Genomic DNA, 13,566 nt, shown 5'->3' with positions numbered 1-13,566 from the left:
AATCAGAGGGAGCCCTGGGCTTGTTTTCCTGCAACAAGACGGTCCTATCGAGGGGTGATGGGAGACAGCGATACTCAAAGGGGGTTCCTTATGTCCAGTCTATTCCACAATTTAGTTTTCGTTGCATTCATTGCAGAGATATGCTGGAAATGGAAGCAACGTTTTCAGTGCTTTCATGGCTATCTCAGGATATTCAGCCTTGACTTTGATCCAGAATGGCGGCAGAGATATTATGTCAAACATACTTTTCAGCCCACCGTCATTTGCAAGCTCGAGGAGTTGATCTTCTTCCCGCGCTGACATGGATGACACGTGGGTAATGACCTCGCGTACGTTCAAGTTCCAACAGTGGGCACGACAGGGAATGAGGAAAGGTGCAGCTGACTCATATCATTTCATATCGCCAAATCATATAGTTTCCTCGCGGCCCAGTAGCACATACTTTGGTTGGGGACCACTGACCAAAGACACTGCCAACTTTCTACACTGCGCAGGATCGAAAAAGGCTGCAGAAAGTTGTAAACTCAGCCAGCTTGACCATGGGCATTAGCTTTCTCAACATCCAGGTCACCTTCGAAAACCAATGCCTCAAGAGCAGCATCTATCATGAAAGACCCTGATCACCCAGGACATGCCCTCTTCTGGGTGTTGTTATCAAGGAGGTGGTTCAAGAGCCTGAGGACACGTACTCTGTGTTTCAAGAACAGTTTCTTCCCCTCCACATCAGATCCCTGAATGTACTTTTTTCCACTTTTTTTTGCACTAATTTTCTTTGTTTTATATACTTTTATAACTTATAATTTTTATTATATGTTGCAATATACAGCTGCTGCAAAACAACAAATTTCACGATATACGCCAGTCATATTAAAGCCGATTCTGTATCTCGGGAAGAATATACCGGCCTTTGGGAGATATACAGAGCAATCAATGACACTGAGCCTATGTCTCAAGGGTCGAGAGCATAGATTGCACAAGCTTGGCTTGTATTCAGAATATAGAAACGGAGCTGAACTGACAGAAGTAAGTGAATCGATACAGAGAAACTACTTCCTCCAATGTGAGAGAGAAAACATGATGACTATACAGGTCCCCCGCTTTTCAAATGTTAGCTTTACGACACCTCGCTGTTACGAAAGACCTACATTTGTTACCTGTTTTCGCTAACAGAAGGTGTTTTCAGTGTTACGAAAAAAGGTAGCGTGTGAAAAAAGGCAGCCAAACTCCTCCCCCGGAACTGCATTCTAGCTGGCATTGCTTAAACACGTGCCTGTGAGCATCTGTACTTTATGTCGATTTATTTTGAGCATCCGTTAATAAGATGAGTTCTAAGGTATCAGAAAAACCTAAAACAGCTCGTACGGGTGTTACACTTAGCGTAAAACTAGACATAATTAAGCGTTTCGATCGTGGTGAACTAAGTAAGGACAAAGTGAGTTTGGCTTGTGGAAGTTGACGAAGATGATGTTGAAGAGGTTTTGGCATCCCATGGCCAAAAACTGATAGATGAAGAGCTGAGGCAATTGGAAGAGGAAAGGATAACAATCGAAACTGAATGCAGTAGCCAACAAAGTGAAGTCGTCCAGGAACTGAACGTGAAGCAACTGCGTGAGATTTTCGCTGCAATGATAAAGTACGACTTTAATTTTGAAAGGGTACGTAGGTTTAGGGCATATTTGCAGGATGGTTTGAATGCTTACAAAGAACTGTATGATAGAAAAATGCACGAGGCTAAGCAGTTAAGCATACTGTTGTTTTTCAAGCCTTCCACATCAGCCACAGCAGACGACGAATCTTGACCTTTGACATCGAGGCAAGCAGACATAAAAGATGACCTGCCTGCCCTGATGGAAACAGACGACGATGAGATGACACCCCAGTGTCCCACCACCCCAAGCTCCGACAACTCAGCCCAACACACCATCAGTGTGCTCGCTGTCTTCCTGATTCCGGTAAGTGATACTACACTGTACATACATTATTTCTACTTTATATAGGCTGTGTATTTTTATGTGTTATTTGGTATGATTTGGCAGCTTCATAGCTTAAAGGTTACTGGAGAGAGTGTTTCTGCCGAGAGCGTTTGCGCCAAGTGTTTCTGCCGAGAGCGCTTGCATGAGATTTTCGCTACGGTGAACAGTGCAGCAATGACTGCAGAAAAGAGTTTCTACTTTATATAAGCTGTGTATTTATCACATCATTCCTGCTTTTACTATATGTTACTGTTATTTTAGGTTTTGTGTGTTATTTGGCATGTTTGGTAGGTTAATTTTTGGGTCTGCGAATGCTCACAAATTTTTCCCATATAAATAAATGGTAATTGCCTCTTCACTTCAGGACATTCCAGCTTACAAAGCATTTCACAGGAATGCTCTACCTTCAGATGGCGGGGGAAACCTGTATAGAAAAACTTTGATAATTTGCTGACTAATCAGAAAGTCCAATGTTCAGCGTCTGGTCCACTGGATAAAGTTTTCTAGTCTTCCCTCTAAACTCAACTCCCTGCTTCCTTTAATATGTATATTTTAAATTACCAGAGTCAATAGAAAATTATAATATTCTGCAACATCTAATAAAGTAAAAATGTGTATACTGCAGAAAATCAGCCATTATAACACCAAAATTCCAAGTATACAAGATTACTGGAGTTTTACTACATTTTAAATTTAGAACTTAACCATTAAATTTAAATAGAGTAGTTTATGGAATTGGATAAAGAATTCAGAATTTCTACTGTATATGTCACCATATTTTTTTTATTTTTATTTAGAAATACAGTGTTGAACAAGGCCTTTCAGCCCTTCAAGATGTGCCGCCCAGCAAGCCACTGATTTAACCTTAGCCCAATCGTAGGACAATTTACAATGACCAATTAACTTACTAACCAGCGTGTGTCTGGATGTGGGAGAAAACCGAAGCACCTGGAGGAAGCCCACGCGCGCATGGAAAGGACGTACAAACCTGCTGACACAATTGAACTCCAAACACCCCAGCTGTAATGGCGTCATGCTACACTTGGAATTGCTTGCAATTTTCAAAGTTCAAAGTAAATTTACTGTCCAAGTATAAATAAGTCACCATATACTACCTTGAGATTCATTTACTTGCAGGCATTCATAGTAGAATGGTGAAAATGAAAAGGTGTTTTGCTGCACCTGAACTTAAAACTTAATCATTTAATAAAATGAGGGAACAATTTTCAAACCAGCAGTGATCTGAATTCTTTGTCAAATTCTGTATATGCTAGGGAAAATCAACTTTCAAAGCAAATTAATACAGGTCGACCTTCACTAATCTGACTACCTGTAATCCAGTTCCTTTGATAATCCGGCACTGATTATACTTAATGTGATCCTTCTGTAATTCGGCATTCCTCAGGTCCCAACGGTGCCGGATTAGTGAAGGTCAACCTGTATAGTCCTCGGATTAGGGCAAACTATGCAAAGATAGGTAAATGAAGCTGAGATGTTTGATCCACCATGAGTTAACTGAAGGGCCATGCCAGATTTTGGAGCTGAGTGGCCAGCTTCTGATAATTACATTTTAAACAACATACAGGTGATGACAAATCAAATAAATATTGGGGAATCAATACACATGAAAACGTAACAGTAAAACAAGGACAACAGAGCATCCAATTGCTTGGAAAATATGATGGCCTATTATGTATAATTCATTAGTCTAGAATATGAGCAAGGGGACTTGGACTGTCGGTCTAAGGAGAAACTGAAACCAGGTTGGGGTCTGAAACACCAAAGTTCTGGAACATTAGCAGGTCAGCAGCCAGATCAGAGGTCCAAAACGTTAAAGCTAAGGCACAGAAGTAGGCCTTCACCCATACTTTTCATGCTAACCATCAGGCACATATACATACTACTCCATTTAACAGCACTTAGTATGTTTCTATGACTTGACGATTCAAGCTCTTGACCTGGCCTCCCACTCAGACAATGTGTTCCAAGCACCCTCAGCAAGAAAGAAACTCTTCCTTATATCCTCTCTAACCACTTAAATCTTTGTCCTCTGGTTATAGGCATCGCTGCTATTTTATTTTCAGGAGAGGATTAATATCCTCGCTACTTTCAAATTCACCAGGTTTACTGGAAAATTTATTTTACTGTTTAACCTGTACAAATGTATTTGGCTATTAACTGGAGCAGGACCTGATGGCCCAAACAATCTAAGAGTGCCAGCTTACTGGACGTTCAATTCAGAAAATATCAAGGAATTTGTCTAATTTCTCCAGCAGCGACAAAATTATGGAATGAAATTTGATCTTACTTCATTAACTTGCATTTGTTCCCCCTCTGCTGGGTCTCCAGTTGCCTCTTTTCGTTCCTCGATCAGAAAATATTAAAATTAATAGAAGAACAATAAACATGCAAACAATTTACAAGTCCAAATCCTAGCTTTATTTCTTTCCTTAATCAAAAAGTAGAATCAGTGCTTTATGTCATGTCTAGATATGCAGAGAATCAAACCTCCTAAAGGCAGTTCTAACAAGATTGGTCAAAAATGACAGAGTTAACTAGAACTCATTCTACACAGTTCTGCTTTTAAGGGCGACAGGCAGCTCAAATTATAAGGAACAAAGGAGCTTTAATTAATTTTTAAATGCCTCAGGAACTTAGCAGCTGATGAGATGTGAAGAGCCTGTACGATTATTAAATGCTATTGAAGCCCTTGCATAGATAGCACTTGTTGTTCAGAAGGAGCTTCAGCTGTTGTTCAGCAGAAGTGAATTAGCAAGCCATTCTCTCCCACTCCCTTCTCTTCACCTCCCCATTATCACTTCTCTTTTCCCAGCAGAGATCATTGGAGCCACTTATAATCTCCTTACTTTATCAACTGAAGTGGAGTCCAAAATACACTCCATGGCTTTGTCCACAACAGCATCTGCCTCAGCACACTCAGTGTACCCAATTTCTGACACGTTCATTACTTCGGTGTCCTGATCCTGGTCAACAAAAGCTTCAATATCCTCCTGTGATAAAGAAAAAGAAACAAGCTATGACTACTACACTGTTGACTACGTTCCCAAACTATCAAATTGTGGTAGGATATAAAATTACCAACCTTTCAATCTATTTGCCCTAATGACACTGTGTGAGGCGAAGGTAGAAACAAAACTACAGGCACTACATACTGCTCAGCGCAATAGGCCAGTTCCTGAAAACATATCATGTACTCCTTCCTCAACAGTAAACAGGAAAATTTTCAGACATAATTCAAATTTTGTAACTGCATGTGACCAATGTTCTTGTCGATCTTTGCCTAGTGTCCTGACTGACCAACCCTTAGTTTTATAAAGTGTCTCTAACCTACCATGCTAAACATATTTTGGCTCTCCCCACATCCATAAAATTCACCTCCATTTCACTGTCACAAAGCTGTTTGCAATCTATATTCATCTTTTTTAAGACTGAGCATAACTGACAGATAACTGGCAGAATAAGGAACAAATTGACTGAGATGCCATCAGATATGACAACAGCTAAATAATGGAATAATTCGCTTTTATTGATTCCCTTGATAAATAAGAAATAAATCCAGTAAAAACTGACTGAAGTAGCTAAAGATGATCATGTAATAAAGCTGGTAAGGTGGCATGTCACATGTAACTGAAGTAGTTAAGGATGATTTTGTAATTAAATGCTGCTGAAAAATAGCAATCCCATGAAGCAAGAGAAAAAGATTCAGGTGGCTGGAGCAGCCTTTCATAAAAAAATTATACTACAACTTACATGAAATTAAGTTTACAGAGGAATTGTAAGTTAAGAATAAAGGCCAACAAATCTCTGGACTAAAGATGCTGTAGAGCTTTACAATTCATTAACATTGAACTTCTAGCATTTCCTCAATTCTGGTGTAATCTATGTGGACTAGGCAGCTAATCACACAATAACTGTCCCAAAAAGGGAGCACAGAGATAACAGGAACACAAGACTGGATAGCTGCATACAAGAAGTAAAACACTAGAATCCATAATTAAAATATAATCAGGCTCTTGGAAAATAGAAGTATTAGAAAAAAATTATAATGCTTTATCAATAAAAAACTGCTCTTCAAAGTAGCAAAGGAGAAAGCAGATATGGTTGGATTTGTATTTCAAGCACGTGCCACAAAAACGTTAAACAGATTGGTTAAACAGAGAGAAAATTATTGGTACTTATTGGGTTAGTAGGCCTAATGAGAGAATACAAGAACAATCAGTGCTTTGACTCAGCTCTTTACAATTTCCAAAGGCAAAAATGAAGGGACTGAGTGTAATGCTTTCAAGTTTTCTGACAATGGAAACCCAGATGCAAAAATGAATTAAAATGAATGTGAAGGGTCTTGTTTGTGAATCAAAGTAAGGATGCAGGTAATTCTGATAGTAACATCTTTATTGCAAGATGCTTTGACTAAATGAGAAAAGAAGTCTTGCTGCAGGCTGCAAACCACGACTATCAGGGTGTGTACACTTTAGACATCTAGAAAAGATGAATGCATAAAGGTTCATTGAACTAATCCCTACTGAGAGGCTGGTCTTGTTTGGATAAAGAAAATGCACATCTTCAGTAGAATTTAGAATGAAGTGGTATCTTTAAAAGTATGTAAACAACAGGAATTCTGCAGATGCTGGAAATTCAAGCAACATACATCAAAGTTGCTGGTGAACGCAGCAGGCCAGGCAGCATCTCTAGGAAGAGGTACAGTCGACGTTTCAGGCCGAGACCCTTCGTCACGACTGGCGAAGGGTCTCGGCCTGAAACGTCGACTGTACCTCTTCCTAGAGATGCTGCCTGGCCTGCTGCGTTCACCAGCAACTTTGATGTATGTCTTTAAAAGTATGAACAGTTTTAAAAGGGATTGAATTTAATATTCCTGTAACTGGAGAACAAAGACAGTCACTATTTCAAATTCATTACTTACAGTTGCAAGAAAAACTTTGTGAACCGTTTGTAATTACCTGGCTCTCTACATTAATTACTCATGAAATGTGGTCTGATCTTCATCCAAGTCACAACAATATACAAACACAATCTGCCTAAACTGATAAACAATTGTATTTTTCATGTCTTCACTGAGCACATTGTTAAATCATTGACAGTCTAGACTGGAAAAAGTATGTAAACCCTTATATTTAATAACTGGTAGAACTTCCTTTAGCAGCAATAACCTCCAAACGTTTCTTGTAGCTGCTGATCAGACTTGCACAATGGCGAGGAGGAATTTTAAACCAATTCTCCATATAAAACTATTTCAGTTCGTCAATATTTCTGGGAAACCTTGCATGAACAGCCCTCTTCAGGTCACACCACAGCATCTAAATTGGGTTAAGGTCTGGACTCTGATTTGGTCATTTGAAAACACAAATTTTCTTTTTCAACCATTGTGTTTTGGATCATTGTCTTGTTGTAATCATCCAACTTCTAAACCATTACCTTGACATTCTCCTGTAAAATATATTGATTCAATTTTGAATTCATTGTTCCCTCAACAATTGCAAGCTATGCAGGTCCTGAGGCAGCAAAGCAGCTTCTTCCACCATGCTTCACAGTTGGGATGTGGTTTTGGTGTTGGTGTGAAGTGCCCTTTTTTCCTCCAAACATCACAGTGTGCATTTTTGCCAAAAAGTTCAACATCTATCCAGAGAACATTGTCCCAGAAGTGTTGTAGAATATCCAGGTGGTCTTTTGCAAACTTGAGGCATACAGCAATGTTTTATTTTGGAGAGCTGTGGTTTCCTCCGAGGTCTCCATCCATGAACACCATTCTTGTTCGATGCTTTTCAAATAGTGGACACATGAACAGAGACATTACTAAGTTCTAGAGATTTCTGCAGGGCTTTGCAGTTACCCCTGGGTTTTCTTTCATCTCCTTCAGTACTGCACATTGTGCTCTTTGCAGGACACTCACTCCTAGGGAGAGTAGCAACAGTACTGAGCTTCCTCCATTTCTCTTACTGTGAACTGATGAACACACAGGTCTTTAGAAATACTTCAATAGTCTTTTCCAGTTTCATGCATCTCTACAATTCTTCTAAGGTCCTCTGAAAGTTGTTTTGATCGAAGCATGCTGCACACAAACAGATCTTTCTTTAGCAGAGTGGGCATGTCAGTACCCTGAATTTGTGTGCCTTTTCTACATGCGAGGGCATCTCTATAACCTACAATTCCAATCTCATCTCACTGATTGGATCACCTGAATCCAAATAGCTTTTATAGAAGTTATTACACTAGAGGTTTACATCCTTTTTTGAACCTAGACTGTGATTGCTTAAATGGTGTACTCAGTATTAACGAGAAATCTAGGCAGATTGTGTTTGTCTATTATTGCAACTTAGGTTAAGATCAGACCAAATTTTATGAGTATTTAATGCAGAAAACCAGATAATTGCAAAAGGTTTACAAACATTTGCAACTGTAGTCCATGATGGGGATAATTGTACTTCTTTGAAGTTCACCATCCGAGAATGCTGAGGAAGCTCAGTTGATGTTTGTTTCTGGCACTGTTAGAAGGGCTAGAAAGAACAGATTTAGAGTTGACAAATAGAGGCATCACTGAGGTGGGGGAAACAAGAAATTTTAAATCTGAAGGCAGAGGAAAGACGAGGTTGAGTGAATAGGGGACCAGAGTCGAGGTGTAGGAATGAGGAAAAGAAACATATCTACCATAGTCAGGGGAGAGATGGGAGATTGTCTAGCCTGAGGCAGATTGTACATTAGAGAACATTCTTTTGTTCCCGAAAGAATCAATAAGTGCAATAAAACATTTCAATTTATTTGTAATAAATGCCCAGTATAAAAGTACCTAATAACCACTGTCAATCTACAGTTGGGAAGAAACATATCTGAGGCCTACTCATCTCTGACAATTTGAGGCACTGTTTGCTGCAAAAACAACTCACTTTGCAACCAATATTCCAAGTTGACATATTTTGCTCAATTCTGCTAGGACGAACATCAGGGAATGTATCAACAATTATTTATAAAAATGTAATTAAAAATGCCTGTGGAAAACTATAATTAAATGTTACTATGTAACCATTACTTGAGCAATCAGAATTGTACAGCATAGAAATAGGGTCCTTCGGCTCACCCTGTCCACACCAACTCTTTTGCCTCCTATGCCTTTACCTATATAAAATAGCTCACCTGCTTTCCAGCAAAGTCCTCTTCTGCAGAGTCCTCAGTCTCACCATCCTCAGCTCTGTGTCCTAAGCCAAATAGAAATTTTTATTTTCCAACAGAAAATAGTACTTCTTGCAAATTGGGTAGTATGCTACTTGGCAACTGCCTTCAGATGGGTTGGCTCAAATACCCATGTCCACAATATCAATAACAGGCAAACAAAAGGTACAAATTTACCACTTGTACCTTGTAAATAATTATTGATACCTTTCCCAGTCCTCTTTGATGTTCTGCTGTTTAGGGTGTCTGGTGTGACTGAAAGTTCATCAGGGTTTCCTCCTTCCTCTTCTATTACCTAAAGAAAGAAATCATTAACCCGGGGTGAAGTCAAAATTGTTGTGCGATACCATCATGTTTACAGAAAGAAGTTAGCCGCAATTAATAATGACTCTTGCCTCTTTTCACCCGCCTATCTTCTCCCCCTGATGCCCCACCTCCTATGGTCCACTCTCCTCTCCCATCATACTTCTTCAGCTCCAGCCATTTACCTTTCCCACCCACCTGGTTTCACCTATTATATTCTAGCTATCCTTCCCTGCCCCCACCTTTCTATTCTGGCGTCTTCCTTCTTCCTTTCCCGTCCTGAGGAAAGATCTTGGCCCAAAATATCAACCGTTCATTTCCATGGATACCACCTGACCTGCTGAATTCCTTGAGCATTTTATGTATGTTGCTTTGGATCTCCAGCAGCTGCAGAATTTGTGTTAATGATGACTTACAGCCCAGTTAAAGATTGACAGGTATGACATTATGGGTATTAGTCAGTCATGACTGAAAGATGATCATATTTGGGAGCTCCAAGTATAACTATTGTATCGAAAGGACAGGCAGGTCGGCAGAGTCGATGGGGTGGTTCTGTTGCTAAAAAGTGAAATCAACTCCTTAGGAAGAGGTAACATAGGATGTAAGACATTAAATCCTTGTGGGTAGAGTTAAGAAACTGCAAGGGTAAAAAGAACCCAATGGGAATTATACAAAGGCCTCCAGGATGTGGGCTACAAATTACAATGAGATAGAAAACACACGTAAAAAGAACAATGTTATAATAGTGATGGGGGATTTCAAAATGCAGGCAGATTTGGAAAATTAGGTTAGCGCTGGTTCCCAAGAGAGAAAATTCATAGAATGTCTACAAGATGGCTTTTTAGAGCAGCTTGTGGTTGTGCCCACTAGGGGAAAGGCAATACTAGATTGGGTATGAACCAGATTTGATTAGGGAGCTTAAGGTAAAGGAATCATGAGTAAACAGTAATCATAATATGATAAAATTCACCTTGCACTTTGAGAGGGAGAGCTAAAATCAGATGTATCAGCTTTACCATGGAGTAAAGGCAATTAGAATAATGAGAGAGGCCCACAAGACAGAGGAGAATTCTGAATTGGCCCATTGAGTCTACTTTGCCATTCCATCATGGCTGACATATCACTCTCAACCCCATGCTACTGCCTTCTCCCATAACCTTCAACTCTCTGACTAACCAAGAACCTATCAAGCTCTGCTTAAAATAATCAATGACTTGACCTTCATGTCTTCCTTGGCATTCAATTCCAAAGACTGACCACCCTCTGGCTAAAGAAATTCCTTCCCATCTGTTCCAAATCCCTCTATTCTGACTCTGATCCACCATAAAAAACATCTTTTCCACCTCAACTCTCCCAAAGCCTTTCAATATTCAATTTGGAGCTAGTCTCAGTTGATTGGAAGGGAACACGAGCAGGGATGATGGCAAAACAGCAATGACTGGAATTTCTGAGAGCAATTCAAACGACACAGCATAGATACATCTCAAAAACGTAATATAAATGTAAAAGAATGGGTATATAACATAGCAAATATAGTGGGAAGCTTTGAAAAAGCAAAAATTAAATAGATGAGACATGGAGGTAAGCTAGCCAATAATATGAGGATTTTTCAGATATATAAAAAGAGAGACAAGAGTGGATGTTTGATCACTGGAAAATGATGCTAGAGGTAGCAATGGGATCAAAGAAATGGTGGAGGAACCTAGTAGTGTTTTGCATCATTCTTCATAGTGGAAGACACTAGCAGTATGCCAGAAATTCAAGTGTCTGGAGGTAGAAAGGAGTGCAATAGCTATTACTAAAGAGGAGGTGCTTGGGAAGCTGATGAATAAAGTGCATGGTCATGCTGGTAGTTAGAATAGAGGTGAAGACCATTTTCTAAATGGAGAGAAAATTCAGAAATCAGAGGTGCATATTGACTTGGGAATCCTTGTGCAGCATTCCCTAAAGGTTAACTTGCAGGTTGTGTTGGTGTATAGACAGCAAATGCAACATTAGCATTCATTTCGAGAAGACTAGAATATTAAAGGATAAAATGCTGAGGCTTTATAAAGCATTGGTTAGACCACACTTTAAGTATTGTGAGCAGCTTTGGACCCTTTAAGAAAGGTTGTGCTGGCATTGGTGAGAATACCGAGGAAATTCAGAATGATTCCAGGAAGGGTAACGTATGAGGCCTGTACTCACCAGAGTTCAGAAGAATTGGGGGGGGTCTATATAGAGTAGATGTGAGACGGACATCAGTAACAGTTTCTTCCCCAAGGCTGCAAAACTAATACTCTGCCACCAGGACTGCTGTTTTCTGTGCATCACATGCGTTTTACATTATAGTTTATTAACTTATTTATGAATATATTTTGGTTTATATGCTGTGTGTCATGTACATTTTCTGGGTACACTGTAGTCAGATGACAATAAACTTGAACTTCAGAGGATGTGGAGGAGACTGAGACCCGAGGGCACAGCCTCAGATTAGGACGTCCCTTTAGAACAGAAATGCGGGATTTATTTCACCAGAGGGTGGTGAATCTGTGAATTCATTGCTACAGATGGCTGTGGAGGCCAAGTTATTTGGTATACTTAAAGAGGTTGATAGGTTCTTGATTAGTTGGAGCATCAATGGTTACAGAGAGAAGGCAGGAGAATGGGGTTGAGATGGATTAATAGATCAACCATGATGCAACGGCTGAGCAGACTCAATGGGCCAAATGGCCTAATTCTGCTCCAACTAAGCAACAAATTTTAGCTTGCCATGGGAAGGAAGGTAGAACAACACTGTTAAACAGAAAAAGGAAACAAGGGGACAAGACAATTGAAGAAAACACTGAGTTAATATGGACACTTAAAAAAACAAAATGAGTAATAATGTGTGGTGAAAAATGTCGGAGGCAAATGAATTGAGCTTTGGAGAATTGTAGACTTGGGCTTTTATTTAAGGCAATATGTTTCACACTGAAATGTATAGTATCAGAAATGTATAATATCAAAAATATAACACAGTAGGCACTCAGTCTATTATAGCCATACTTATCAAGATAAGTGATCTCAAATTTAACCTACTTTTGTTTTCCATAACCCTTGCTATAATGGTCAATTTTGAGGCCCTTTGTTGGTCAGCATCAACCATGGATACTGTGTTGTAGCTGTCCATGCAACACATATGCCAAGTCAGTACGATAAGGAGAGTAAGCTATTGCTCATGCAGCAGGCTTCCCTTCTCCACATTGCTGATGAATCCAAAGGAACAATTTGATACCAGCAATATCACAGGAGTTACCAGTCAATGCTGAACTCAACCCAAGACTGGCTCAGGGACTGCTTATCCAGATTTTTCCCTCAGGGTTTACTCCCAAAGCCTTCCCATGAGTGGGTATAGCCGCAAGGCAACAGAGGTTTGAGATCAGTTTTCCTAGATGAGCTGCCAACCACGGCAAACAAGCCCCATCTGCTCGAAGAGATTGGTTTTTAAGGTGCCAGTAACTGGCCTTTGCCCCTTCTCCTCTCAGTAGAAATGGTTCTATCAGGCTTAGAGCTAAGCCATACGGGAAGGTCAGGAACTGGACTTGGTTGTCAGAGGCCATTTCAGATGCACGCCACTGAGAACATTTGACAGGTAGTGGGCATTTATCCCCACTACCTCCCCTAACTATGACAATCCTGTGGAACAAATGTTCAATCAACCCTTCTGCTGCCCAATTCAAATAATAGTGTAAATTGATAACAGCTGCTACTCAAAGAGACTAGACACTCCTTAAACACAAAATAATCTGCAGATGCTGGGGTCAAAGCAACACTCACAACACGCTGGAGGAACTCAGCAGGTCGGGCAGCATCCGTGGAAATGATCAGTCAACGTTTCGGACCGGAACCCTTCGTCAGGACTGAAGAGGGAAGGGGCAGAGGCCCTATAAAGAAGGTGGGGGAGGGTGGGAAGAAGGCTGGTAGGTTCCAGGTGAAAAACCAGTAAGGGGAAAGATAAAGGGGTGGGGGAGGGGAGGCAGGGAGGTGATAGGCAGGAAAGGTGAAGAAGGAATAGGGGAAAACAATGGGTAGAAGGAGGCAGAACCATGAGGGAGGTGATAGGCAG

At 40.2% G+C, this 13,566-nt stretch overlaps 1 protein-coding gene across 4 annotated transcripts in view; it reads right to left on the bottom strand.

Annotated features, from left to right (window-relative positions):
- The window catches only part of LOC134337584 (scaffold attachment factor B2-like), a 98,567-nt gene that overhangs the window by 83,743 nt on the left and 1,258 nt on the right, over positions 1-13,566 (bottom strand). For 3 of the 4 annotated variants that reach the window (XM_063032730.1, XM_063032732.1, XM_063032731.1), the window contains exons 2-5: positions 9,384-9,471; positions 9,141-9,202; positions 4,841-4,984; positions 4,282-4,338 (exon numbers count right to left, since the gene is read on the bottom strand). In XM_063032730.1, coding sequence (XP_062888800.1) covers positions 4,282-4,338; positions 4,841-4,984; positions 9,141-9,202; positions 9,384-9,471 — 351 coding nt within the window. The remainder of the gene's footprint in view (positions 1-4,281; positions 4,339-4,840; positions 4,985-9,140; positions 9,203-9,383; positions 9,472-13,566) is intronic. The other variant, XM_063032733.1, reaches the window with a different exon arrangement.

Source organism: Mobula hypostoma, chromosome 24 (genome assembly GCF_963921235.1).
Source record: "Mobula hypostoma chromosome 24, sMobHyp1.1, whole genome shotgun sequence".
Lineage (NCBI taxonomy): Eukaryota > Metazoa > Chordata > Chondrichthyes > Myliobatiformes > Myliobatidae > Mobula > Mobula hypostoma.
This window is presented reverse-complemented; position numbering and strand designations above follow the sequence as displayed.